Source organism: Vulpes vulpes, chromosome 4 (assembly GCF_048418805.1).
Source record: "Vulpes vulpes isolate BD-2025 chromosome 4, VulVul3, whole genome shotgun sequence".
NCBI lineage: Eukaryota > Metazoa > Chordata > Mammalia > Carnivora > Canidae > Vulpes > Vulpes vulpes.
In genome coordinates, this window is record NC_132783.1 from 35,660,359 (window position 1) to 35,688,336 (window position 27,978).

General features: G+C 41.0%; 2 protein-coding genes and 1 non-coding gene across 7 annotated transcripts in view; 2 read left to right on the top strand and 1 right to left on the bottom strand.

Moving 5' to 3' along the window:
- CFI (complement factor I) overlaps positions 1-12,667 on the top strand; it is a 50,824-nt gene extending 38,157 nt beyond the window's left edge. For all 3 annotated transcript variants that reach the window (XM_072755485.1, XM_072755487.1, XM_026017582.2), the window contains 3 exons: positions 6,151-6,428; positions 10,193-10,297; positions 12,326-12,667. In XM_072755485.1, coding sequence (XP_072611586.1) covers positions 6,151-6,428; positions 10,193-10,297; positions 12,326-12,543 — 601 coding nt within the window. In that variant the 3' untranslated portion in view covers positions 12,544-12,667. The remainder of the gene's footprint in view (positions 1-6,150; positions 6,429-10,192; positions 10,298-12,325) is intronic.
- Positions 12,668-18,705: 6,038 nt separating this feature from the next.
- On the bottom strand, positions 18,706-18,809 carry LOC112934244 (U6 spliceosomal RNA). The gene has a single exon (XR_003237861.1). It is a non-coding gene; the product is annotated as a U6 spliceosomal RNA (small nuclear RNA).
- A 215-nt stretch (positions 18,810-19,024) lies between these two features.
- The window catches only part of LOC112934219 (group XIIA secretory phospholipase A2), a 32,094-nt gene continuing 23,140 nt past the window's right edge, over positions 19,025-27,978 (top strand). The window contains exon 1 of one of the 3 annotated variants that reach the window (XM_026017599.2): positions 19,025-19,448. In XM_026017599.2, coding sequence (XP_025873384.1) covers positions 19,238-19,448 — 211 coding nt within the window. In that variant the 5' untranslated portion in view covers positions 19,025-19,237. The remainder of the gene's footprint in view (positions 19,449-27,978) is intronic. The other 2 variants (XM_072755490.1, XR_003237857.2) reach the window with 2 other exon arrangements.

Genomic DNA, 27,978 nt, shown 5'->3' on the forward strand with positions numbered 1-27,978 from the left:
AACAACATGGATGGATCCAGAGAGTACTATGCTAGGTAAAATAAGTCAGACAGGGAAAGACAAATGCTATATGATTTCACTTATGTGTGGAATCTAAAACACAAAACGAATGAACAAAACAGAAACACATTCATAGGTACAAGAAGCAAACTTGGTTACCAGAAAGGGGAAGAGTTGGGAAGTAAGCAAAATAGATGAAGAAGATCAAGAAATACAAACTTCTGGTTATAAAGTAAATAAGCCAAGGAGATGTAACATACAGCATAGATAGGCATGCTTATCATTGGCAATAATATCGTAAAAACTTTGTATGTTGTCAGATGGTACCGATAATTATGTTTCTGCAGCTGACTAGGAGTGTAACTTTAGCCAGGTTATGTAAGTTCTCAGTCTCAGTTGGGTAATCCACAAAATGGGAAGAATAATATTTACCTCTTAGGGCTGTTAAGAATATTAAAACAAAATAACATATATGAAAGTGCCACATACACTATCTGGTCTGTAAGAGGCACTCAGTAAATGATGTTTCATTCATTCTAAAATCATAACTGAGGCTGGAAATCCAAACTCTGTCCTCTAGCTGACCTTAGGTTGTTTTCAACACATTTTGTATATTGTCCTTCAGCCACTGTTATGGATTGAATTGTGTCCCCCTAAAATTACATGTTGAAGACCTAATCCCCAACATGACTAGATTTGGAGATAGTCTTTTTAAATAAACATTTTATTTATTTATTTGAGAGGGAGAGACATCACGTACAAGCAGGGCAGAGGGATAGAGGGAGAAGGAGAAGCGGGCTCCCTGCTTAGCAGGGAGCCCGATGCCCAACTCCATCCCAGGACCCTGGGATCATAACCTGAGCCAAGGGCAGATACTTAACCAACTGAGCCACATGGGTGTCCTGGAGATAGTCTTTAAAGAGGAAATTAAGTTTAAATAAGGTCATACGTGGAGCTAATCCCATATGATTGGTCTCCTTATGTGAATAAGAAGAGATGTCAGTGATGCACACATGCAGAAAATGAGCAAGCCAGTGCTGGAGCAGCATATGAGATAATTAGTGTGGTGCTTTGAGCAGTTAAGTATCTGCCCTCCAGGGTCCTGGGATGGAGTTGGTCATCAGGCCCCTGCTGAGCAGGAAGCCTGCTCCTCCTTCTCCCTCTACCCCTCTGCCCTGCTTGTGTGCTATCTCTCTCTCATGATGTACTCTGGAGAACATTCCTGTGTGCTTGAAAAGATTGTGTATCCTGTAGTTTTGGGATAAAATATTTGTATATATCTATTAAGTCCATCTGGTCTAATGCACCACTTAATGCCAATGTTTCCTTATTAATTTTCTGTCTGGATGTCTATCCATTGATGTAAATAATATATTAAAGTCCCCTACTGTTATTGTGTTACTTACTGTATCTTTCTTTATGTCTGTTAATACTTGCTTTATATATCTAGGTGCTCCTAAATTGAGTGCTTAAATCTTTAGGAATGTTATATCCTCTTCTTGGATTTACTCTATCATTATATAATGCTCTTTTGTTACAGTCTTTGGTTTAAAGTCTATTTTGTCTGTTTTAAGTATTGCTATACCAGCTTTCCTTTTGTTTCCATTCGCATGGAACATCTTTTTCCATCCCCTCACATTCTGTCTGTGCCTGTCTTTAGATCTGAAATGAGTCTCTTATAGGCAGCACATAGATGAGTCTTACTTTCTACCCATTTAGCCACTCTATCTTTCAACTGATGCATTTAATTCATTTACATGTAATTATTGATAGACATGTACTTATTGCCATTTTGTTCATTGTTTATTCCTATGGTTATTCTGTTCTGTTCTTACTCTCTTCATCTCTTCCATTGTGGCCTGATGGTTTCCTTTAGTTTTATTTTGGGTTCTTTTTCTTTATTTTTTGTATATCTATTGCAGGTTTTTGGTTTGTGCTCACCAAAAGGCTCGTATATATTGACCTACATATATAGCAGTCTTTCTCTCTCTCTCTCTTTCTCTCTCTCCCTCTCTCCCCTCTCTCTCTCCATTTGTGTTCAAGTGTATATATATATATATATATATATATATGGCTGACAGTTACTTAAATTTGAACAATTCTAAAAGCACTACATTTTTTATTCCTTTCCTCATATTTTAAGTTTTTGATGTCTTATTTTACATCTTTTTATTACGTGTATCCTTTAACTGCTTATTTTAGTTATAGTTGATTTTACTATTTGTCTTTTAATCTTCATATTAACTTTGAAAGTAGCCAAATTAGTAGTAAAGTAATTATTATATGTTTACCTGTATCAGTAAGATTTTTTTCTTTCATATATTTTCTTATTTCTAATTATGGCTTTCCCTTTAGACTTTTTTTTTTTTTAATAAGGCCAGTCTAGTGGCGATGAACTTCAGCTTTTGCTTGTCTGGGAAATTCTTTATCTCTTTTTCAACCCTGCCAAATAGTGTATTCTTGGTTATGAGTTTTTCTTCTTCAGCACTTTAAATATACCCTGCCACTCTCTTTCGACCTGAAAAGTTTCTGTTGAAAAATTAGCTCATCACCTTATGAAGTTTCCCTTGTTTGTAATTATTTGTTTTTCTCTTGCTGCTTTTAAGATTTTCTCTTTATCTTTAACTTTTTTCATGGTAATTATAATGTGCCTTGTTATGGATCTCTTTGGGTTCATCTTGTTTTGGGACTCTCTGTGCTTCCTGGTCCTAGATGTCTGTTTCCTTCCCCAGGTTAAGAAAATTTTAAGCATTATTTCTTCAAATAAGTTTTTTGCCCATCTCTATTTCTCTTCTCTTTGTGGACCCCTATAATGTGAATGTTAGCATACTCAATGTTAGCATACTAAAATTATTTTTCAAAAATAAAAAAATAGAAATTATTTTTCTTTTTACTGTTCTGCTTGGGTGATTTCCACTCTTCTGTCTTCCAGATCACTGATCTGTTCTTACGTATCATCTAATCTGCTATTGATTTCCTCTAGAGTATCTTTTAGTTCAGTTATTGTATTCTTCAGCTCTGTGATTTCTCTTTGGTTCTTTCAATTCTTTGTTGAAGTTTCTACTGTGTTTCCTCCATTCTTCTCCCAAGTTCAATGAGCATCTCTATGACCATTACTTTGACCTCTTTATCAGGTAAGTTACTTACTTCCATTTCATTAGGGTTTTTTTTTTTTAATCCCTGGTTTTATCTTGTTTGTTCTTTTATTTGAACCATATTTCTCTGTCTCCTGATTTTGTTTGACTTTATCTGTGTCTGGGTACTAGGCAGAACAGCTGCTTTTCCCAGTCTTGAAGGAGTGGTCTTGTGTAGGTGCTTCCATGTGTAGATTATATGTCCTGGTGGGTTTGGTTGACTGGCTAAAGCCGGAGCAGGTATGGGCCAAGGGGTCTTAGGGCATGCTACACTGGAGCCATTCTACATGGACAGCTGGAGCTGGAGTGAGCATGGACCTGGGAGTCCCAGGGGGCTCCATGCTCAAACCACCTGGCTGGATGGCTGGAGCTGGGGCAGGCATGGGTTGGCAGGTTCCAGGGTGCTCTGCACCAGGGCCACCATGGCAGGATAACTGGAGCTGGGGCAAACAGGCTTGGGCGCTCCACATAGGGGCTTTCCTGGTAGGATGGCTGGAGCTGAAGCAGATGCAGTCCAGAAAGTCCTGGATTACTTTCTACCTGGCCACTTTGGTGTGATGGCTGGAGATATAGTGGGCACAAGTGGTGGTGGCTGGGGGTGTGCTGCATTGGGGCAGTCTCACTGAGACAGCTGGTGCTGGGATGGATGAAGGTAGGAGCCCACCTAAAAGGGATGGCTGGAGCTATTAAGTATAGGAATCTGGGGTCACTGAGGCTGTAGAACAGCTAGAGTGTCTAGGCCCTTTTCCCATCTGTGTTATCAAGGTGGAAGGGGAACATAGACAATGGCACTCACCAGCACCTTCAACTCCCCAAGAAAGTTCCAGCAGGGGATCCCTGGGTGGCTCAGTGGTTTAGTGCCTGTCTTTGGCCCAGGGCGCCATCCTGGAGTCCCAGAATCGAGTCCCACGTCGGGCTCCTGGCATGGAGCCTGCTTCTCCTCCTGTGTTTCTGCCTCTCTCCCTCTCTCTCTTTCTCTATGTCTATCATAAATAAATGAGTAAATAAATCTTAAAAAAAAAAAAAGAAAGAAAGTTCCAGAAGTTCCTCCACCATTTGGCAGACTCTCTAGGGCTCGAAATTTAATTTCTTTCATTTATAGTGTAGTTGCCCTTTACACTGGTGATTTTATTTTTCCTCCAGGCCAGTAAAATCTACACATGAACCCCTTAGGGATATCCCTTCCTAATGCAGGTCATCGAATCAGATGTGGAGTTGCCATCATTACCATATCTCTGTCTCTCCTACCTTTCTCTATGCAGTCCCTTTGTTGTTTATTGTGCACAAGCTGTTTGATTAGCCTTCTTTTCTTCAGGAGGTATTGCTCTATATGTAGGTTTAGATTTGGTGTGTCCATGGAATAAGGCGAGTTCAGGGTGTTCCAACACTCCCATCATGGACCACCACTATCAGCAGTCTTAATCTATGTTGCTTCTACTTTTTAAATTCTTATTCTCATGAATTTTGGTGGGATGCAGGGCCCACTTCTCCACTAGAGAGGCTGAAAATGTCAGACATTGGCTTTGGCAGGCTCATTTGCTCCTAGAGTATCTAAACAACATTTTTAACATGGCCCAGTAGGCTCCATATGATCTGACCTCTACTTACTTTTGCCAGTTTCATCTTGCCCCACAGCTTCAACTCTCTGTCTGCTCTACCTGCTCTGAACTTCTTTCAGCTACTCATATGCACCTTGCTCCCTGTTGCAGAGAGATCTTCAGGTGTTACTTCTAATGCCTGAAATGATTTTTCCTACCCTGTTTCTCTAGTTAGTGCTATTCTTTATTCAGATCTCAACTCAATCTTCACTTCCCCAGAGAATCTTCCATGATTCCCTTAAGTCAAAGCCTTCTTGATAAATTCTCAGAATTCCATGTGCTGTTCATTCCTCTCACTTTACACAGAATACATATCTTCATTATCCCCATTATCCATTTAATACCACATCTTTCCCTAGATCCTGAGCTCCATGAAGGCAGGAACTGTTTCTGATTTTGCTTGTTTCTGTATCCCAGTGGCTAGCACAGTGACTGGTAATAGTAGGTGCATACTAGGTATTTGTTGAGTAAATTGAATGAATAAACAGGGCTAAACTTTAAACAATATTCAGGACCTCTGATCCTAAAAAGCAACCAAAATTAATATGAGGCATAGCATTCTTGGAATATTAAGTATAAATTAAAGAATCCTGCACACCTCCTTAGTGCCTAGAACATCACTGTTTAGCTATTAGATGATTACCTGAGAAAATGATGGTAATGCCAATTTGCTGAAAACATGAAGTAAAAATTGGTATGAAAATTGAGTGAAGCATAGAACAAGCAGCATTTAGCTAATTTCAACTAAATTTAGAAAAGCGAAAAAAAAATTAAAAAAAGAAGAGCGAATATATTCCAGGTACAATACCAGATGCAGGGATCTAAGTACAGATGAATTAGACCTCATCCTTTGACTTCAACTAGCACAATTCAACAGGAAGAAAGGCTTCTGAGCAAATAAATACAATATAATACAATGTTAAGATGAACAGTCTTAAACACAGTCTTAAGTCTTAAATGCAGGATAATGACTGCTATAGTCTTCACCTTGAGAACCTCTGGGGTTGGCAAAGTAATGAGAATGTGTGCCCTGATTCCCCATTTCCTCAACCACATTTCTGGCTACATGCTTTCTGATCTCTGTTTGAACACCTTCAGTGATGGTGCTCTCCAGAGGTAGCCAACTCATTCCACTTCTGGGCATCTGTTAGTGAGTTCTTTATGGCCCTTATATTGAGCTGTTAGATGGGTTATTCCTCTCTTTATTTGGCCACTGACATTCTACCCCATAAATTTAATCACACTGCTTCATAACAGCAAGGATTAAAAAAGAATCTGGAAAAAGGAAGAAAGTCCTTTAAAACAGAGAATATAAAGACGAAGCATCAAATGTTCACATTTTAGTTGTTTTTTTTTTTCTTTCATTTTAGTTGTTTTTTTCCTCAATATAACTTATCTCCCTTTCCTTTCTATTATAGTGTCAGTAGAATTTACCAGTACCAAATATGGACATCATTTCTAAGTTCGTTAAGACCTGACGATGATACAATTGTTCAGTTCGCAAAACAAATTATTGTTCATGAAAATTACAACGGAACCACCTATGAAAATGACATAGCTTTGATTGAATTGAGAAAACGCTCAAACCAAAAAGAATGTTCGCTGCCTCATTCCATCCCTGCCTGTGTCCCGTGGTCTTCATATCTATTTCAACCTAATGACAGATGCACTGTTTCTGGCTGGGGTCGAGAAAAAGGTATATGTTTTAAAATTTGTTAATCAGAATCCAGGGGTTCTATTCCAGGGGAATAAAAATGGATAGAGCTAATTTCCTAGTACTCTGGGAAAAACATAGCATAACTCCAGAAAAATGAGCAGTCAAGACTGGCTTCATGGGAGTGAGACTTGTGCAGTTGTCCAGCATCCCAGGCTCCAAAGACCCCATGTTTAGTGTACTGCTATGCTGTCATCATCATTAAATTCTTAATAATTTTTGCAGCGGCCCCCACCTCACGTTTTTTTGTTTTGTTTTGTTTTTTGTTTTTTGTTTTGTTTTTTTTTTACTGGGCCCTGAAAATTATGTAGCTGATCCTGATCCAGAGTTTCAAAGGACATCTACACTCTGTGATCTTGAAGTATACATTGAGGGGTAACCATTTAAAAAAAAAAAAAGTAGAGTGACAGGGGGACATATACAGCATGGACTTTCTGGATTTGTTAGAGAGACATGGATGGAAGATAAAATGGTTTTCAAAGGAATAGTCTCAGTATAGGTGAATCAGTAATCCCACAACCCTCTGCTTTCTCCTTCACTTCCTCATTCTCCTTGCCCCACCATTGCGTCCCACAAAAAGTAAAAAAACATAAAGAATTATTTCTTGAGCTTCTAAGAAGACTTGAGGTGAACATTTGTGTGAATAAGTGATGTAGACACTTAGAAAAACTGGCTAAATTAGAAGTTAAATTAGAATTAGCCAGTGTTTTTACCTTTATCTTGATGAGTTAGCTTTGAAATTTAGTTTCCTTTTGACCTCCTATATCTCTATGTAAATAACTTCACTACATGGTCTTATAGACTCATACTCCACCGCATTGTTTACAGTTGCTACATTGAAAAGTTCCAAATATGTGTATAAATTAACATATAATACCCAAGACTAAATGTTATTAGTAATTAATTTATTCAGAAGGCATTATGTCCTTACATTTGTTCCTTAAAAAACTTTTATTATGTACATTTACGAGTACAAGAGTAGAGATTAAGTATATGCAATAAGCCTACTTCCTTGTCACTCAATTTCCAGTTATCAACCCTCTACCAGTCTTGTTTTATCTCTCAGAATTATTCACAAGCTTAATAGATAAATAGGAAGGGCTACTTATAAAGGGATTAATTACAAGGATGTGGATAGGAGTTTGGGGAACTACAAGGGCTAGGCAGCAACCTGGAATGAACAGCACCAGAACAGCTTCTCTTAGATCTGAAGATGTGAGAGGAAGAAGTTACCACGAGAAAGAGTATCAGGTCGAGCAGGCTGCCTTAAGAGCAGCAGTGATTTTGGATTGAAGGTTATAGCCAACCCCAATCTCTTTATCCTCTCTCCTTATCTTCCCTTCCTTCCTTTATGTTGAAAAGCAGAGGCTAGGGACCCCTGGGTGGCTCAGTGGTTAAGCGTCTGCCTTCGGCCCAGGGCGTGATCCTGGAGACTCGGGATCGAGTCCCACATCGGGCTCCCTGCATGGAGCCTGCTTCTCCCTCTGCCTGTGTCTCTGCCTCTCTCTGGTCTCTCATGAATAAATAAATAAAATCTTAAAAAAAAAAAGAAAAGAAAAGAAAAGAAAAGAAAAGAAAAGAAAAGAAAAGAAAACCAGAGGCTAAGAGATTCCTATTGAGGTGGTCCCTTAGATCAGGCTCTTTAGGCAAAGGGTAGGGCATCAAAGGGGAGAGAATGGATCTGAAAGACACTTGGGAGCTATTGAACATACTCCCCCCACCCCCCCACCACACACACTTATTTTTTTCCTGAAGCATATTAAATCAAACCCAGATATAATGTAATTTTACCCATGAATATTCCAGTAGATACCTTTACCAGGTAAGGACTAAAGAAACAAAAATAAAAACAAAAACACAACATCATCCATATCCAACAAAATGAAAATGATCCCATAATATCATCTAATAACCATTCCATGTTTAATATTTCTCAATTATTTACAAACTATTTTAACAATCAGAATTATTTCCATGGGATCCAAAGTCTGCACATTGCATTTAGTGGCTATTTTTCTTAAATCTCTTTTACTCTAGAACAGTTACCCTCTTCCTTTTATTTAAAATGTTATTTATTAAAGAAACTGAGCCGTTCTTATTTTGGAATTTTCACACCTTGAATCTGGCTGATTGTATCTTTGATGTGGCATTTCGCACATTCTTCTATTCCATGTATTTCCTATAAACTGGTAGGTATGTTCTTATGCATTGTTTTACTTATCAATCAAACACAATTTAACACATTTTTGAGCCCTTATCATGCCTGCAAGATAGTAATGCTAATGTACTAGGATTTCACTGATGAAAAATATGGACCAAGTCAACAAAGAGTACAGAGGCTACAGATTGAGAGACAAGGCCCAGCACTCAAGGGACTTACAGTACAGAGAAGCCATCAGATGTGAATGCCACCATCAGATAGCATAATGTGACAGGTACCCCAAGGAGTATATAAAGCAATAGAGTGCCTGAGTGGCTCAGTCAGTTAAGCATCCAACTCTTGATTTTGGCTCAGGTCATGATCTCAGGATTGTGAGATCAAGCCCTGCATCAGACTCCTTGCTGAGCATGGAGCTTGTTTGAGATTCTCTTTCTCTTTCTCCCTACGCCCCTCCCCACTCTCACTCTCCCTCTAAAAAAGAAAAAAAGGAGTATACAAAACAATTCCTTCCCCTTCAGGGGAGGGAATAATCTCCTAAGCCATTAAAAATTGTTCACATAGTATAGGAATTCCCAGTTTTTAAAGGCTTTTCCTGAGTTGGAAGAAATAATAAATCACTAATTAAAAAAAAAAAACAACTCTTAACCTGAAGAAGATGGCATTTTAAAACTAACTTGAAGTAAGACTTGAAGGAAAAAAAAAGAAAATCTCCTAATCTGTCCTTTACTTTGGTGGATTTTTGTCTCCCCCCTGATTTTCAGAAGAGAATATTAGTTTTATAGTATACTACATGCTCCCTACAGTGTTAGGGTCATGGAGGTGTCCTCTCAAGATAACCAGAAGCCAGGGTACCTGGGTGGCTCAGTGGTTGAGCATCTGCCTTTGGTTCAGGTCGTGATCCCGGGGTCTTGGGGCTCAAGTGGTGATCCCTGGGGTCCTGGGATGGAGTCCTGCATCAGGGTTCCTGAAGAAGCCTGGTTTTCCTTCTCCCTCTGCCTCTGCCTCTCTTTCTGTCTCTCTGAATAAAACGTTAAAAAAGAAAAAGAAAAGAAAAGATAACCAGAAGCCTCTGTCCCCCAATAGTTTATACGTTAAATGAGGGGGTAAGTCATTTGACTTACATTCATTCTTATGTCAAAAGGTTGTTTTCACTCTAACAAGCACTGTCAAGGAAATCTGTGACTGTGAAATGATAGGACCTATTCATGTAAGAAAATGCTAATCACTGACTGGATCCACAGTCACTGGATCAGTCTAGCTCCCCGACTGGACTTAGCAATTGTAAGGGAAGGAGTTCATCTTATTCATCTCAGAGCACCCAGGGCTTTGTGAAATAAGAATGACTCCAGCATGTGTTCAGTAATGCCCCTTAACTATTTTTAGAAGGGCAATTATAGAAACAGGGCAGAGGAGCAGCATAGGATTAAATACGTTAATGAACTCTCCTCAAAAGTTTATATATGTGTTAAGGAATATATGTAATCTTCTATATTCCTCATGGTTTACCAAATTATGAGAATAAGTATTTATTTAGATTTCTCATTTGTGACTTCTAAATGTCTATTTGTTCTCTCACTTTGTTTAGATAACCAAAAAGTTTATGTACTTAAGTGGGGTGATGTTAACCTAATAGACAACTGCTCCAAGTTTTATCCAGGTCGCTACTTTGAAAAAGAAATGGTGTGTGCAGGTAAGTCCCAAGTAGCTTCTCTAAGCTATTTACACCTACCCCCGACCAAATATCTCTCCTCCTCTCTAAATCCATCCACTTGCTCTGGGCCCTGGGCCCTTTCATTGGACCTTCTGGCTGGTGCTTCCCTGGCCCCTAGTTCAAATTCCCTTAAGCTAACACTAAAAGGAAAAATCTTATGACACCGTATGGCATATAGCAAGGTGACCAAGAGCATGGACTCTGGAACAGACTGCCCGGGCTTTACATCCCCGTTTTTACCAATTACTACTCATGTGACCTGGAGCAGGCTTCCCCATCTGCAAAATCCAAGGTCTTAATAAATGAGGAAACAGATGCACAGCAGTTACATAATTTGCCCAAAGTCCTACAGACAAGAAGTGGCATATCCAGGATCAAAACTCAAACTTGTTCTAAATAAAATTCTGAACAGTCTTATTTCAGATGTGTCCAGTCAGGAGTAAATCCTCCCTCCTCAGAAATCCCATCGCACTTTTTATAATACCTGCCACCGACTGCTAGTGATACAGAGTTGCAGGGTGCTTGTCTCATGGAGTGGAAGAATGAATCTCCCCAACACAAAAGGGTGAAGGGAAATAAAAGTTTATTAAGTGAAAGTGAGAGCAGAAAGGAAAGAAAAAAGCTCTCTAGAAGCAGAGAGGTCCTGAATGGGTTGCTGCCTAGGCCTTTAGTGGCAGTCTTTTATTGAGAATTGACTGGGAAGCCCATGGCCTTGATATTCTTCTACCAACTTGGTCTGTTCCCTTATCTCTTGTTCTGCTCCACTGGGTCTCAGCCTCTCCACCTGCAGGGAACAGCGGAGCCCATCAGGGGAGTTAAAGGCTTCCTGTATCTCTTGCCTACATCTTATAACCCCTTGCATACTCTCTGGACCGGACCTGTGGGCGCAAAGAGCTGTACTGGGATTGTGAGGAGTGATTGATTGTATACTCTTTTAATTCATGGGGGTGAGGGATAGCACAAGTCTGGAAGCAAGGATTTCAGGACCTCAAAGGGCCAGCTATGCCAAGATAGGGTTACTTTTAAGCATGAAGGCACTAAGGCAGCCACGAGTTCCTTGAGGAGGGTCACACTCTGCATGTTTCAGGGACCTATGAGGGTCTTGCAAGTTGTAAGGTGATTTTAATTGAAGCTACATTTCTTTTGCCTTTGTTTCCCACATCTTTGACACAAGCTACCACAGTTCCTACTATTGGCTGTGATGCTAAGGCAGGGAACCAGCCAGGGTAATGCATATATGATACTTTATTAAAACCACTTATAAAAATAGCGTATTACAGAAAAAGGCAATGTTATTGACATCCTATAGCTTTTGGGATCTGTGATTTAAAAACCTTAGAAAGTCTTAAAAGTGAAAAGAAAGTAAACAGTCATTCCCAGTGCCCTCCCTTCTTAAATGGAGTTCAGGATGCCAGAGGACAAAAAGGGAGAATAGCACAAAACCTACCAGGAGGCAATTATCACAATTTACAGGAAAAGTTCTAAGGTCTCCCTGCCTGAGTTCAAGTCCACCCTCTGCCACTCAGTAGCTATATGGCCTTGGACAAATTAGGTTCCTCTCTGTGCCTTATTTATCTGATCTTAAAATAGGGATAATAATGATGCTTAGCTCATTGGGCTGTGGTTTAGGATTAACACAATGAATGACTAATATATATTAAGCACTCAATAAGCACTAAGTATTTCTATCATTTTCCCAATCAGCACTGGATGCTACTTTCAGATTGCAGTCTCTTTAGAGTATAAACTTGCATAAAATAGAGGAAGTAAGGGAAGCACTCACTAAATTTGGAAAATGAGCAGAAGACTAAGTGTCCCCCTACCTGCATTGCTCCATCTCTACGGGCCCAGCAGGGCCTGGAAGGGAGAATACTCATTGTTTCCCGTTAGGAAAGTAGAGGAAAGCCAGAAGGTACACCCATTGGTGGAGGAGACAAGAAGTCGGCATGGCAGCCTCGACAAATGGAAGTGTGTGTGTGATTTTCTTTTTTCCTTTGTCTTTTTCAGGTACAGATGACGGTTCCATCGACGCCTGTAAAGGGGACTCTGGAGGCCCCTTAGTCTGTAAGGATATCAACAATGTGACTTATGTTTGGGGTGTTGTGAGTTGGGGTGAAAACTGCGGAAGACCAGAGTACCCCGGTGTTTACACCAAAGTAGCCAATTATTTTGACTGGATTAGCCATCACGTGGGAAGGTCTCTTATTTCTCAGTACAATGTATAAAATTGTGGTCTCTCTCTTCTACTCTTTTTCTCTAGGGAGTTGGATTTTAGTTGAAATGATACTGCATAATTAGTACTTCTCTAGGAAAAAAATAATAAAGCACATTTTATTGGACATTTTTAAAGGTCTCTACAAAGCTTATTCCATATTGGAACTTTGCCACATAATCAACAAAGAAATATTTTAGTTGGGCATCCATATTTTATTGAATTGAAATTGGGATTAAATTATCTCCTTATACAGGAATGATATATCGACTATACTAAAGGTTTTGCTAGTTGAATGACATTGGATTCACATAAGCCTGCATTCAAACCCCAATTCTACCATCTATGAATTACCTGGCCCTGGGCAATTTATTATCTTTATTGTGCCTCATTTTCGACCTCAAATGGAAACTAGAATTTTGAGAAAATGAAACCACATACTAAATAAAATGTTTGCATAGTACCTGTCACAGGAAAATAACTGACCTCATACCTCTTGTCCCATTTCTCTGCTTTTTTTTCTTTTTTTGAGATTTTTATTTACTTATTCATGAGAGGCAGAGGCATAGGCAGAGGGAGAAGCAGGCTCCATGTGGGGAACCTGATGCGGACTCCATCCAGGATAACAACCAGAGCCGTAGGCAGATGCTTAACCACTGAGCCACCCAGGCATCCTGCATTTCTCTGCTTCTTAAAGTGTTAAAAGTTATCTTGAAATATTGTCTTTAGTTCTCCATTTCACAAATCCTCCTTGACTCTCTTTAAACCTTTCCACAGATACCTCCACACAACCATTGACCTCCTTGGTGTCAAACCCACAGTCACTTAGCTACTCTCTTCTCCCCTTGTCCCAGCAGTGGTAGACACAGTTGGCCCCTCAGGACATTACCCTCTTTGCCTGCCCTGCTGCCTCACTGGCGGCTGGTCTCAGCCTCCTTCCTAGCATCTTCCTTCTGATCACTTCTTTCACTTTGTGCTTTCCCTAGAGATCTTACCTGGAGTCAGCTCTAAATCCCATCCACTGTCCCAATGACCTACAAATCCATATCTCCAGCCCTGATCTTCCTAAATTCCAGACTAGTATTTCACTGAGCAGTTACCATCCCCATCTGGACATTTGATGGCATTTCAAAGGAAACAAAGCCAACCCCAAATGGCCCCTTCTTAAACCTGTTCCTCCCTTCCTAGTAAATGGCATTTACTCAGGGGTCTCCTGTGCACCCACTTTACAGTAGGTGCTAGTCTCTTTGTATCATGTGACCCTGCTTTAATATCAGCATAGCACTTGTCATTACCCAAACATGTCCTGTTTTCACTGGTTTGTCTACTTCTTCCCCACAATGCTCACCCACCCAGTATTGCCCTCCCCTGACTACACTGTAAGACACAAAAGAAAGATAGTCTGTCTTCTGTCTGCATTCCTAGCACTTGGTTCATAGGAGGTTCATTAGCTGCTTTCATTATTACTACTTAAAATGCAACTATTATCATCCTGAAGACTGACATATATTTTTCACATCAATATTACCTTCAATACCTGGGGTTCACTCCTGGATGAAGCCCAATTGTTTTAATAATGGAAATGCCCATTTCTATGTACATTCCAAAGTTGCTTACTGCTCAGATTTTTTTTCCTTTTTAAAAATTTTGGTAACCTATGCATACAACTTTTTCTACTACTGCTTCACCATTTTGAAGTGTACAGTCTAGGGCCATTAAGTACGTTTCCATTATTGTGCCACCATACTGTCTTCAGAAAGTTTTTGTCTTCCCAAACTGAAACTCTGTGCCTGTTACACACTATCTCCTCCTCCCCATCTGCCTACAGCTCTGGTTGTTATCCTGGATCGAGTCCAGTCTGCAACAGGTTCCCCACAGGGAGCCTGCTTCTCCCTCTGCCTATGTCTCTGCCTCTCTCTCTCTCTCTCATGAATAAGTAAATAAAAATCTCAAAAAAAAAAAAAAAAAAGAAGCAGAGAAATGAGACAAGAGGTGTGAGGTCAGTTATTTTCCTGTGACAGGTACTATGCAAACATTTTATTTAGTATGTGGTTTCATTTTCTCAAAATTCTAGTTTCCATTTGAGGTCGAAAATGAGGCACAATAAAGATAATAAATTGCCCAGGGCCAGGTAATTCATAGATGGTAGAATTGGGGTTTGAATGCAGGCTTATGTGAATCCAATGTCATTCAGCTAGCAAAACCTTTAGCAAAACCTTCCCATGCTGCCCAGATTTTTAATTCCTTTTATCATTGAATGCAGGAAAATATTTGGTTATCTATAGCTGTGTAAGAAAGAATCCCCAAATATTTATTTAAATAATGATTGTTTATTATTTTGCCTACATGTCTGGGGACTGATGGGGCTCAGCTGGCCATCTCATCCATCCTCTAGCACAGATGCTGTCAGATGGGGAGGCCTGGGGCAGGGATTATCTTGAAGGCTTCTTCACTCACGTGTCTGGTGCTTAGGCTGGGAGAACTCAAACAGCTGGTGCTTCCCAGGCATCTCTCTCTATGTGGTCTTTCCACCTGGGCTCTCAACATGAGGACTCAGAGACACTAGACTTCTTTCAAAACAGCTGACAAGTGTCCTGGGAGAGCCCATGAACCAGAAAAGCCTTTATAAAATTAGCCTTGCAAGTCATTTAGCCTTGCTTCCATCAGAAGACCTGACCACGTTGAAGGGAGGAGATATAATCCATCTCTTGCTGGAAGGGGTGTCGAAAAATTTGTGGCATGTTTTAAAACCACCATCATATCCTGGCCCAGCAAACCTGGAGCCTGTAGCATTTCTTGAAGATGCCTGGGTATGAATACTGCAAGGTGGAGTATTCCTGCAAGGTGGGAGAAAAGCAGCATTGTGGCCCCTTGAAGGACCAAGCCAGTCCACTTGGTGACCTGGGACCTCAAGGCTTCACAGCATGTTAGACCAGAATCTGAAGAGTGAAGAGCCAGCTTCTCTATAGTGACTCTCTGTGATAGAGACTGGGAACAGCAGGAGTGAGATTGGATTCCTGGACTCTCTCAGTTCAGAGGTCTATGTGAGGGCTCCTGGTTGCAGATCACAGAAATCAATCAAACTGGTTTAATGAAAAAAAAGAAAAAAATGTGTTCAAAGATATTATGTAGTTCACAGAATCTTCAGGAAAGCCAGAGTGTTGGCTACACGTCTGGAGATAATGCTCAAAGACCACTGTAGGACTGCTTATCAGAGACTCCCACTGCTATTAGCTCGGGTCCCAGTCTCCATGAAAATCTTGAACTGCAGAGGCTGGGCACCAGACATTACTGCTTGGCCCTCTGCCACTACTGCTTCTGTGAGTTAGCATGGTCTTTCCCGAAGGTGGTCAACAAACAGAGCTCACTAAATGTAGAGTGCTGCCATCGTCTTATATTTAACCCTGGCCTCAGAAGTCACTATCTTATGAGGGAGACAGAAAAAATTATAAAGCTACGTTTTGCCAGGTCAACGGAGGGGAAAACTCAAGGGAGACTCATAAATCAGTCTGAAGTGTCAACGAAGGCCTCCCCAGAGGTGAGTTTAATCTGAATTACAGAAGAAATCTCCAAGCAGATGTAAATGCAAAGGCTCTGTGTCTAGAGGAACCAACCTAAAAAGTGGACAGAGAGCAGTTCTGCATGACAGTCGGGGGTGGGAGAGTAGGGTGCAGCTGAGGACCTGGAGAGGGAGAAAAGGGTAGATCAGAGAGGGCTTTGCACAAGAGTTGGGACCCACTGACTTTGGAAAGTTCACACTGGAGGCATGGAGGAAGATGTATCGGAGGGGTGAGATGGGGTGGGAAAGACAGTTATGAGATAACTGGACCAATTCAAATGAAAAATGATTAAGACAGAAATTTTTAAAGAAGATGGCACTGATTCCAGATATATTAAGAAGTAAAATAGATGGCAGCTGGGGACTGAAGAGAGGACAGGGCACTAGGGAGAGGGATAGGACTTTGGAATAACTCCCAAGTTTTCTCTGGGATAATGAGAAGATTGCTGTTGCCATTGATGGAAGAAATAAAGCAAACAGAGAAAGAAAAGCAGGTTTTGTTAAAGATATTTTGAAGCTGTGAGGTCTGTGGGAGCATAGGAAAGATGTATATAGCATGCAGTAGGAAATATAAAGCTAAAAATCAATCAGAGGTTTGGAAGTAGCCAGAAACCCAACCTAGAGAAACCACACACCTGAATTTATCCTGATGGTCTAAAACACTGCAGTCGTACCCAAGTAAGTAACTTCCATTTTGTCCAGAGCGTCCTCTCTGTATGCCAAGTAATCTTACATTCTACCCACAAAGATCACTTGAAAATCTCTTCCCTCATTGCTGTGATTTGAATGTTGTGTTCCCTCAAAACTCATGTTGAAATCCTAATGCTCCATGTGATGGCATTAAGAAGTAGGGTCTTTAGGAGGTGCTCAAGTCATGAGGGTGGAGGCCTTATGAATGGGATTAGTATTTTATAAAAGAAACCCCAGAAGAAACACCACTTCCATCAAGTGAGGACACAGAGAGATGGCAGTCATCTGCAAATTAGAAGAGACCCCTCCCCAGAACCTGACACTCTGGCACCCTAATCTTGGATCTCCAGCCTCCAGAAGTGTGAGAAATAAACTTGTTGTTTATAAATCACCTAGTCTGTGATATTTTGTTAAGATAGCCCAAACAGACTAAAACACTGGTCAAATTTGCCTGATGACAGAACACCTGAAATGGAGAGCATTATCTTCAGTATATTATGGAACCATCCTGAGCTTACAGATCTGGTGCAGCTGTTTCTTGTCCTTCACTTTGAATAGCCCTGGTTTGAAGGCTATTCATGCTATCTTTAATTTTTTTTTTTTTTAAAGGCAGAGGCTGGAAACTAGCACTTACTTCCCTTCATTTCAGCCCTTTTTAGAAATCAATGTTCTAGCCTTAACACTGGGCAAAGATTGATCATTATGTCTGGAATGGTTTCGCCACTTGGCATTTATTTTCATCACAATAACACTGCTCAGGTCATTTAATGAGACGGTGGAAAAGACTAAAACAATAGAAACTTCCCTTGATATTTTGTATTTTGATTTTGTGTTGTTTCAAATAGCACACAGGATTCTACTCTTCAAGCAGTCTGAGTTAATATGCTACATTAAATCCAATACATTTTGCATTCTTGATGTCACATGACTTCTCTGTACCTTGACTCCTTCACCATAAAAGACTGACAATGCCTCCCAGGCCTCTGTCTTCCCTTCCTCCATTGTGGTGGGTTAATCACAGCCCAAGCGCCAGTAGCTTGGGCGACTTCCTGGGGTTGAGCTACATCTGTCTGTGTCTGCCAAAAGGGACACATTTTTCTGTTTCTAACTCACCCAAAGTCTGCATCCCTATAAAACGCTGTTCTGTGAGATGGTTTGTATGTGAAGTACATGGCACAGAGGAAGTTCCCAATAAGGAGGGATATCACTCTTAAGGACTCTTTAGTACACATTTATTATACTTATGAAGCTTATAACAAACACAAACGCCGAACTAGAACTTACTAGTAATTTTACTAAGAAAGGACGCACCTATTCCCAGCACCTCCAATACTGCCCTGGATCTTATTACTGTTAGATTCCTGGAAATTTCCGGGATACTCACATAACTAGATATTCATAGCTCTGGTAAAAATTACTGCAATTGTTATTTAAGGATTCTGCGCAGCTCAGGGGAAAAAATACTGAGAAACTTCGCCGGAGTCATCAAGCTACATAATAAGTTGAGCAGGAAAAGTGATTCTATTAAGATTAAAAAAAAAAAAAAAACTGTATTCAAACGTAGAATGACGCCTCTCCTATCAAGAAAGAAAATAGTTTTTATTTTCAAACCATTTTCTTCTACCAGAATTTCTAAATGTGCATCTAGCTCATGCTTGCCAGTCAGGCGGCACCTGGGCCTTGGGTCGACAGGTCGGGCTCCCGGGGGGCTCCGGATTCCCGTCCACGGCTCAGGCGGACTCGCATTTTCAAACGAAACGAAGCCACGACCCCTCGCAGCGCTCTCCGCAGGGGGCCACGGGCGTCCCCGCCCAGAGGAGCTGGTTCCTAGGGACGGCGGTGGGCAGGTGGGAGCGGCGATCGCGGGGCTGAGCCCCTGGGGCTCACCTGGCTGCACCTTACAACCACCAGGAGGCTTTTGTTTCTATTAATTTTTATTTTTTATTTTATTTGCGTGTCATCCTTGCGCAGGGGCCATGCTAATCTCTGTATCGTTCCAATTTTAGTGTATGTGCTGCGGAAGCGAGCACCACCAGGAGGCTGTTTCAAAATACCGACGGTCAGAGCCACTACGGACGGACTCCTGGCGGGGGATCAGCCTCCTGGGGGGGGGGGGCGCCCCGACGTCGCTGCAGAATTAGCACCGTCCCCTCCGACAGCGCTAACTAGAGCCCTCGCGCAGGAGCGCCGCGGGGACCCCTCCCCCCGCTGACGCACCACGCCTGGGCGCAGGCGCAGGCGCACAGGAGGCCGCGGCCCAGGTCGGCGCATGCGCCGTGCCGCGCGTCTCCGCGACTGCGCCGCCTCCCCTCCGGAGCTCGCTGAAGGCTGAGGACCCGCCCCTCAGCTCGGAAGGAGGCGTGGGCATGGAGCGGGCTGGCGCCGCGGAGCGCGAGGCTGGCGCCGCTGCCTAGGGCGCCCGGGGCGCTCCGTGGGGGCACGGCCCGGTGCGGCGCGAATGGCCCTGCTCCCGCGGCCGGCGCTCGCCCTCCTGCTCCTCCTCTTCCTGCCCGCCGCTGCCCTGTGTCAGGAGCAGGCCCAGACCACCGACTGGCGGGCCACGCTGAAGACCATCCGCAACGGCGTTCACAAGATAGACACGTACCTGAACGCCGCCTTGGACCTCCTGGGAGGCGAGGATGGGCTCTGCCAGTACAAGTGCAGCGACGGTGAGAGGGAGCCCAGGCCCCGTGAGGTCGTCGCTTTGAGGGGGACGCGGGGGGCGGAGGTGCGGGGGGCGAGGCAGACCTCGTCGTCCTCTGGCTGTGGAGGCGCTTGGCCGAGGCTAGAGTCTTACGGTTCCTGCGGTTGGGCAATCGGGGCAGAAGCTCGCACCGCTATTGTTAGAATATAAGAGGTCACCCGAGGTGCTGCTCTCCGTGGTTTCATTGCTTTCGAGTGACTACCTTTTCTTTTTCTCGCTTTCTTTTTTCCCTTGGCTATTTGCGCGAAGTTGCCTAAGAACTTCGTGACGTACGCATCGTGGGAATGGAGTGGAACAGGCGGATTTTTAGCGCGGTTAGGCAGCCGAACCTGCAGAATTTACCGAGAATTTTAATCGTGACGTGTTACCTGTCTCAAGAATTGGCTTTAATGTTTTGTTTTGTTTTTTTTTTTTAATAAAGAACTGCAGGAAATACATTGCGACCTTTGTACAGACTTTTGGTGTACTTTATTGTTGGGAAAGAGTTTTGATAACTCTTCTAGAAATTGTCTGCCACGACTTGGTAGCAGTGACGCCTCCTCTTCGTTGTTGGTTAATGCTAATATAATTGTTTTGATTTTTTCGTATTTTTTAACCAATTCTTTTTGTTTTTAATTATTTATTCATGAGAGACACACAGAGAGAGAAGCAGAGACAGGCAGAGGGAGAAGCAGGCTCCATGCAGCCCGATGTGGGACTCGATCCCGGGACTCCAGGATCACGCCCTGGGCTGAAGGCAGATGCTCAACCGCTGAGCCACGCAGGCGTCCCAACCAATTCTTTTTGAATCTGAGAACTCGTTTGGTGGCCTTGTTGGTAATACTCAACACAGTGTCTCAGCCGAGATCTTTTTTTTTTTTTTTCAAGCACTTGCTTTTTTTTTTTTTTTTTTTAATGTTTAAATATTGTAGAACCTCAGATAAGATGCTCAGGATTCTTTTTGGAAATTCAAAATGTTAAGATTTTGAGAAATCATGTTTCCAGTAAGAGTAGATAGAGGAAGTCTGGGCCTAGTTCATTTAATGCTTTGCAGTTCAAAATAATAACTCAGTGACTGATGGTAAAACCAGAATGCATGTAGGTGAATTTAAAAGAAATCTATGTCATGTGAAACTGTAATGCCACTTGCTGCCTGTAATTCTCAAAATTTCTAGTTTAATGTTAATGGAGGTACAGAATGAGCCATATCTTGTATGCTATGAAGTGCTAAATCAGGAATACCAGTATGCAATCAGGAAGGAAATGTTTTTGTCCTTGTAGAGCTTGTTAGGAGGAATAAGTGAATTATTTGAAAATTAAATGATTGCCTTTCTTGAGGCAGATGTCATAATTTTACTTAGTCATCCCTATTCATTATACAAATATTTGGCTGCCTGTTACGTCTCAAGTGTTCTACCAATTGGAGATTCAGTAGTAAACAAAACACAAAATTCCTGTCCGTGGAGCTGTCATTCTGGTGGGGAGAGACAGTAAACTAAAAAATAAGTGAAATAAGCCAAATATGCAGTATATGTAGGTCTGAAGTTTGCCAGTGTTTTAAGAACAATAGTAAAAACAGCAGTGGCAGTGTTGGGAGAAAGTGTTGAGAAGAAATCTGAAAATGCTGAAGGTGACACTGATGATGTGGGGAAAGAACCCTCCAGGCAGAGGACCTGAGGAAGGACCTGAGGAGAAAGGCCAGTCAAGGATGACTTTGAAGATTTTGGCCTGAGCCAAAGGAAGGATGTAGTGTTACCATTTACTGAGATAGGAAAGGCTTCACAATCTTCATTAACTTGTGATGAGTCAGAGGTTCTAGAGTTTATGCTTAAAATATCGCAAGTTGGGCAGCCCAGGTGGCTCAGTGGTTTAGCGCCGCCTTCAGCCCAGGGCCTGATCCTGGAGACCCGGGATCAAGTCCCACATCAGGCTCCCTGCATGGAGCCTGCTTCTCCCTCTGCCTGTGTCTCTGCCTCTCTCTCATTCTGTGTCTCTCATGAATAAATAAATAAAATCTTTAAAAAATAAAATATCACAAGTTGAAGGAATACTGTTCACATTATAAAGATGACTTTAATCTTTTATTTTACCTAACCCTTTTTATCTCAACAAACCTCACTAAATTTACCATGCTGAGTTTCAAGCAAAATCTCCAGCATAAAAAAACACAAATGAACTTGAGAATTTAGAAAATGGTATGCTTTGATAAACATCCTTTTGTGTCTTAATAAATGCTGCTGTCTGCTCGTAGGACTGTGATTCCAAGTAACCATGTTGATAATTCCAACATTATGAAAATTGTTCTTTAGTTGCTATTACTTGAGAAGTCTCCCTGGAACACTGTTTCAACCTTTCCTGTATTTTGGAATGCAAGTGACCAAATCAGAACCAAACAGAAGCAGACAAATCCCAAAGCTAGAGGACCATGGTGATGGAAGGATGTTTGTTTAATAGTTGCAGTAAATAGGTAAAGGGAGCTTAAAAAAAGACTTGCTGGTAGGGAGAGAGTGATCAGATTAAAGGACACAGACTTGTTGCATTCAATTATCTTTATTTTATCAAAAGGCTTGGCTTTATGGAGGCTTGCTCCTTTCTGGCCATCCCGCCCAAGGTGGGAACAAAGCTTTATTGAGATCGAAGTAAAGTTATTTAGGAGAACAAATTAAATGGTTGCTATTTTTTTCTTTATTTTTTTCTCCCTGACAGCAAAGAAGATTTGAGAAAGAAAACTTTTTGATTTCTTTTGAAAAATAGAAAACAAGATTGGCTTATAAAATGTTCTAGATTATGAATAAGTAACTCATTCAGTGATTTATGTTTTATAGGATCCCTTTGGCTTCTGTGCAAAAGAGTCCAGGGAGTGGGAGAGCAAAGATGAAGGCAGAGTGACAGGTGTAGGAATTCAGAGAAAAGATGTGGGTAGTTTTGTCCAGGTTAATAGCAATAAAGATGGTGAGAAGTGGTTGGATTTGGGGATATATTTTGGAGGAAGAGCCTAAAGGATTTGCTGATAGCTTGGAAGGAAGGTGTGAGTAGGGTAAAAAAAAAAATGATTTCAGAATTTTTGGCCTGAATGATTGGAAGGATGAGGTTGCCTTTAACTGTAATAGGGCAGACCATGGGAAAAAAGACATTAGGAAAAATAATAGCAAATTTGTATGCTTTTGAGAATGATTCAGTAGAGAGTGAAAACACTGTTGGGGGAGAAATGAAGGAGAATTATTGGAGTCAGTCCTTAGGTAAATGAGAAGGGGGGCGGTTCTGGTGCATAAATAGATTGGCCAAGAGCACAGATGGCATATTCCTGTTAATAGGAACAGAGAGAGGGTACGGATAGATGAATATCCGTATTAGATGGTGATGGCTACATAACCGAGTTCTCTTCTGATTGCCTCAGTTTTCTCAGTGAAGAAGGAAGGAGAGAAGGTGAGAATGGAAGTGTTGGAGATTTGAGGAAAATAGGAGAGTGAATGGACCAGAAAACTAAAGTAGCATAAGGGCCCTCTGCAGATTAAATATTGAATTAAAATCTCAAGTGTTTGGGAAAGCAGGTTTGAATTGTGTTTCCTATGAAGCACAGTGCTAAGATCGTTGACCCAACAGCCTTGCCTTTCTTTCTCATCTGCTTCAGTGTTCATTTATGTGAAAGAAGTTGGTCTGTTTGGAAGTATTTACATCAAATTTTTAAAAACTATCTAGAAAAGATCTATCATCACCTTGAGTCCAGGCAGATCTTTAGATTTCATCTGTCCATATAGATGATAAAACAAAGCATCAAGAGAGGTGCATTTGCCTAAGTACCAAAGGAGACTCAATGAATAGTATTTCCATGTAGTTGTACCCAATGGTTTTTAAATTCTTCTCGTCTCATTTTTTTCTTATCTTTCTGTATTTGCTTACAAATTTTAGGGGGTAGTGGCTCGATAGATCATGGATTTTGGTTTGACTCTGATGTTGCTTCTTCTGTTAACCCAGGTTTTGCTTGCTTTGTGTATTAGTCTGTCCAGACTCTTGTAACAAAAGACCATAGACTTATTTAAACAACAGGAATTTATTTTTTACAATTTTGGACACTGGAAAGTCCAAGATCAAGGTTTGGCCAACAGTGTTCTATAATGAAGATTCTCTTCCTGGTTGCAAACAGCTGCCTTCTTACTGTGTCCTGTGTCATGGTTGCGGGGTGGGAGAAGCAAGTTCTCTGGTGTCTCTTCCTTGTCCTGCTCTCATGACATTATCCAAACTTAATGACCCCCTGAAGTCCCCATCACCAAATACATTGGGAGTTAGGGCTTCAACATAGGAATTTGCGGGGGACACAGTTTAGTTCATAGTGTTTTGCAAAAATTGGCACCCAGTAGAAATGCTAAAATTTTTTTTAATGTTTAGCAGCTTACAACACCATTTATAGCAACATTTAAAATGAAATTAATATATTTGTAATTTTTGGTGTATAGCGACTTAACCTTTAATAAGCAACTTTATTTATTTATTTTTTAAATACTTTATTTATTCATGAGAGACAGAGAGAGAGAGAGAGAGAGGCAGAGACACAGGCAGAGGGAGAAGCAGGCTCCATGCAGGGAGCCCGATGTGGGACTCAATCCCGGGACTCCAGGATCACACCCTGGACCGAAGGCAGACGCTAAACCGCTGAGCCACCCAGGGATCCCCAATAAGCAACTTTATATATAACTTGTTAAAAAAATGTAATTTCAATTTAAAGGTGAATTTAGAACTTAAACAGTTTAGAGTGTCTTGGGAAATCTGTTATTTCTCAGTTTTCTGGGGATTTTGGGGTTCAGGGGCAGTTGGTTTTTTGGTTTTTGGCTTTTGTTTTTTTTGTTTGCTGTAGAAAGAGAATATTTCATTTTCAGGAGGGAATTTTTCCCATTTTTTTCATCCAGTAATTTCATGGGTGTCTACTATGTCTCAGGCATCTTCTAGGTGAATAAGACAAAGTTCCCATTCTCATTGAAACTGGCTAATGTTAATTTGGTCAGTGAATTTTAAAAAATAAAATGATGGAATGGATATGGAAGGGAAGGGGCTCTATTTTAAGATGGAGTTGGGGGGGGAAGTCCTCTCTGATGAAGTAACATTAGCAGGTTCCCTCAAAAGCCAAACAAAAACCAGACACATGTTGTGTTATTATTCAGTAGTTCATGTATAGTAGGTATTGGTTCTCATTGCATTTTATCAGCTTTACTCCTGAGAGCAGTTTTAGATACTGGCTCTGTTTGAAACAACTGCCTCCCCCATGTTCGCACCTCCATTTTCAGTTTTGCTGGCACTTTTGCTTCGGTACCATCTCTGTTCCTCTTTATTCTCCTGTAGCAGGTATGCTTTGTTTTGCTTTGGTTTGTCTCCCTGACCTCACTTGCTTCTGAACATTCTTCCACTCAAAGGTAATTATCTTTTACAAAATGAGAAAATATATAAATACATATGCACACACCTATGTGTCATTGTCATTACACACTTCAAAATGTTAAAAAGTATATTATAGACTTAATATCAAAAGAAACTCCATAGATTTATATAAAATACAAAGGAAAGGAGAAATAGAAGTGCTCCTGTGGTATAAGTATTACAACATTGAGGGAAATATCTTCCCAGTTAAAAAAAGGTAGACACTTGAGATTAAAAACCCACATGCCGGGATCCCTGGGTGGCGCAGCGGTTTGGCGCCTGCCTTTGGCCCAGGGCGCGATCCTGGAGACCGGGATCGAATCCCACGTCAGGCTCCCGGTGCATGGAGCCTGCTTCTCCCTCTGCCTGTGTCTCTGCCTCTCTCTCTCTCTCTCTCTCTCTCTGTATGACTACATAAATAAATAATAAAAAAAAATTTAAAAAAAAAAAAAATAAAAACCCACATGCCTTTAAAACTCTAGGCTCATCTTAATTGTCTGAGGGAGGTAATCTTTGATTCTAGTGGAAGAGGGTAGGTGCCAGAAATCTGGCAGCTGATAGATGGGGAATATATGTAGTATCCAAAAAGTTGAAAACAGGATAAAACAGTATGTTAGTTACATTTTCAAGTAATGTGCCCAATATGAGTTGCTTCAACCTTCAGATACCTATAAAGGTATACTTCTAAATTGAAAGCAGTAAATCCAATCATTTACCTGAAAAATGTTTAGGAAGGGGCAGCCCAGGTGGTGGCTCAGCAGTTTAGCGCTGCCTTCAGCCCAGGGCCTGATACTAGAGACCTGAGAACGAGTCCCACGTCGGGCTCCTTGTATGGAGCCTGCTTTTCCCTCTGCCTGTGTCTCTGCCTCTCTGTGTGTGTGTGTTTCTCATGAATAAATAAATAAAATCTTTGAAAAAAAAATGTATAGGAAGTATACTACTTTTCCTATTTCTAGACTTTTAAAAAATATCCTTTGGCTTATTTATTGTACTTTTTCCAGATTAAATTCAACCCATTGCTTAATGTCTATTGCTAAATGAGTTTCTAAACATTTTAAATGGTTGATTGTTAAAAACCCCTGATGGGAGAGCATCATGATGAAGCTTCAAGGAACTAGAATAGCTTCCCCAAGAATTTCATGCTAATCCAGCCTCTCTCCCATTCAGTGAAGAGATTTCTAGTGTGGTAGGACAAAGAAAACGGTACATCAGATGGCTAGTTTCTTGTGATACTCCCATGAAAAATGTAGGCTGGAGAAAACTTGATTTATCACAACCAATCACACCTGGTTGAGTGGTCTACCCAGAAGATGGAGTTGATGACTTCACAGCTATTTATAGAGAGGGCTGGTCTGTGGGAGGGTGTTGCAGACCTCTGCCTTGGTTAGTATCTGTGTCTCAAATGTATAAATATCTGGGAGCAGCCAGTGATATTGAGTGAATAGCTTGAAATTTAAACTGTACAGGAAGTCTTGGATGATAAACTAAAACTAACAAGACAGAATTTCCCAATCTAATATTTAGGCTCAAAATTTAAGCTGTAGAGTGTTTAGCAGTAGATATTAGAAAGTTTATTTTAGAAAGAACTGATAGTTTTTCTTACTCTCTCATGTGTCTTAGCATTGAGACATGGCTAAAATATATGCTAATTGTCTTAGGCTCTATTGATACAAGTACTTTATCTATCTCACAGTGTTCAGTTTGGGATGGCACATTTTAAAGAGATATGACAAACTAGAAGTGATCAGGCTTTGGAGGTTGATTAATGCTCACCAAACTCAAAGGAGACTGAGGGATAAGCAGCAGTACCAGTTTATTTATAATGAGTATTAGAACTGCCATGGGGATTTGCCTTCCAAGTCACCTACTCATTCATTCATTCATTCATTCATCCATCAACAAATAATTTTTGAGAACCTAACCATATGCCGGGCACTGTTCTAGACTTTAAAGGTATGAAACACAGAAATTTCTGCCCTCACAGAGTTTATATTTCAGTATGGAGAGACAGATAATAAATAAGTAGGCTAATATGAAATTTTTGAGGGTTATGCATGCTACGAATGGTATGGTCAGAGAAGGCATTGCTGAGAAGGTGAAGGAATAACTATGTAGATACTGGGGAGGAAGAGCATCCACATAGAACAGCAGGTTCAGTGGCACTAAGGCAGGAGCAGACTTGGCATGTCTGGGAATAATGAAGAGACCAGATGTGATGGAATGAAGTGAAGGAACAGTAGGAAGATGAGATCAGAGAAGTAATGGTGTGTTGTGTGGGGGTGCAGATTGTATAAAGTTAATAGACATTGGAAGAATTTAGGCTTTTATCCTGAATAAGAGAAGCCATTGGAGATGGCTTTGGCAGAGGAAAGTCTTTATTTAACGTATTTTAATTTTAATAGGATCACTCAGGTTCAGTGTTGAAAAAAGACCATGGCTGGCAGTGCTGTGGAGTGGGGAAACCGAGATAGGGATGGCAGTAATCCATGGTGGCTTGGAGCAGTTTAGTAGCAGTTGAGGTGGGAAGAAGTGATTAAATTCTGAATATTTTGAGGGTAGAGTCAACAAGACATGCTGTGGAAATGGATGTGGGATATAAGAAAATGAGAGCATCAAAGATGGCTAAGGTTTTTTTCTGAGCACCAATAATGTTGGAGTTGTTTCATCTGAGAAGGAACTATGGCTAGAACAGGTTTGGGGATGAATATCAGGAGGTACATCTTAAGTTTGAGGTGCCCGTTAGATATCCAGGCCCTTTTAAGTGGAAAGCCAAATCATAAACAGTTTTCTTAAGAATGAAAGGGCTCAGAAACAACCATACTCTTGGACAGTGCTGGAGAAACAAGACCAACTTCTGTCATTGGCTTCCTCATTCCTCAATCCATTATAACTATTCTCTTCCTACATACTGTTCTTCAGACTGGGTAGAACAGGCTAGAGCTTTATATCTTCATCAGTTTATATTCTCTTTAGGCTCTACCTTGTTATTACTTCACTGAAGCATGTGAATCTCAGCAACTCACTTAAGCCATTTTTAGATCCTTACTTTGAGTGGGTTACTTATTTTGATGGTTGATTACTGGAAGGGTTGCTTTTTCTCCTCATAT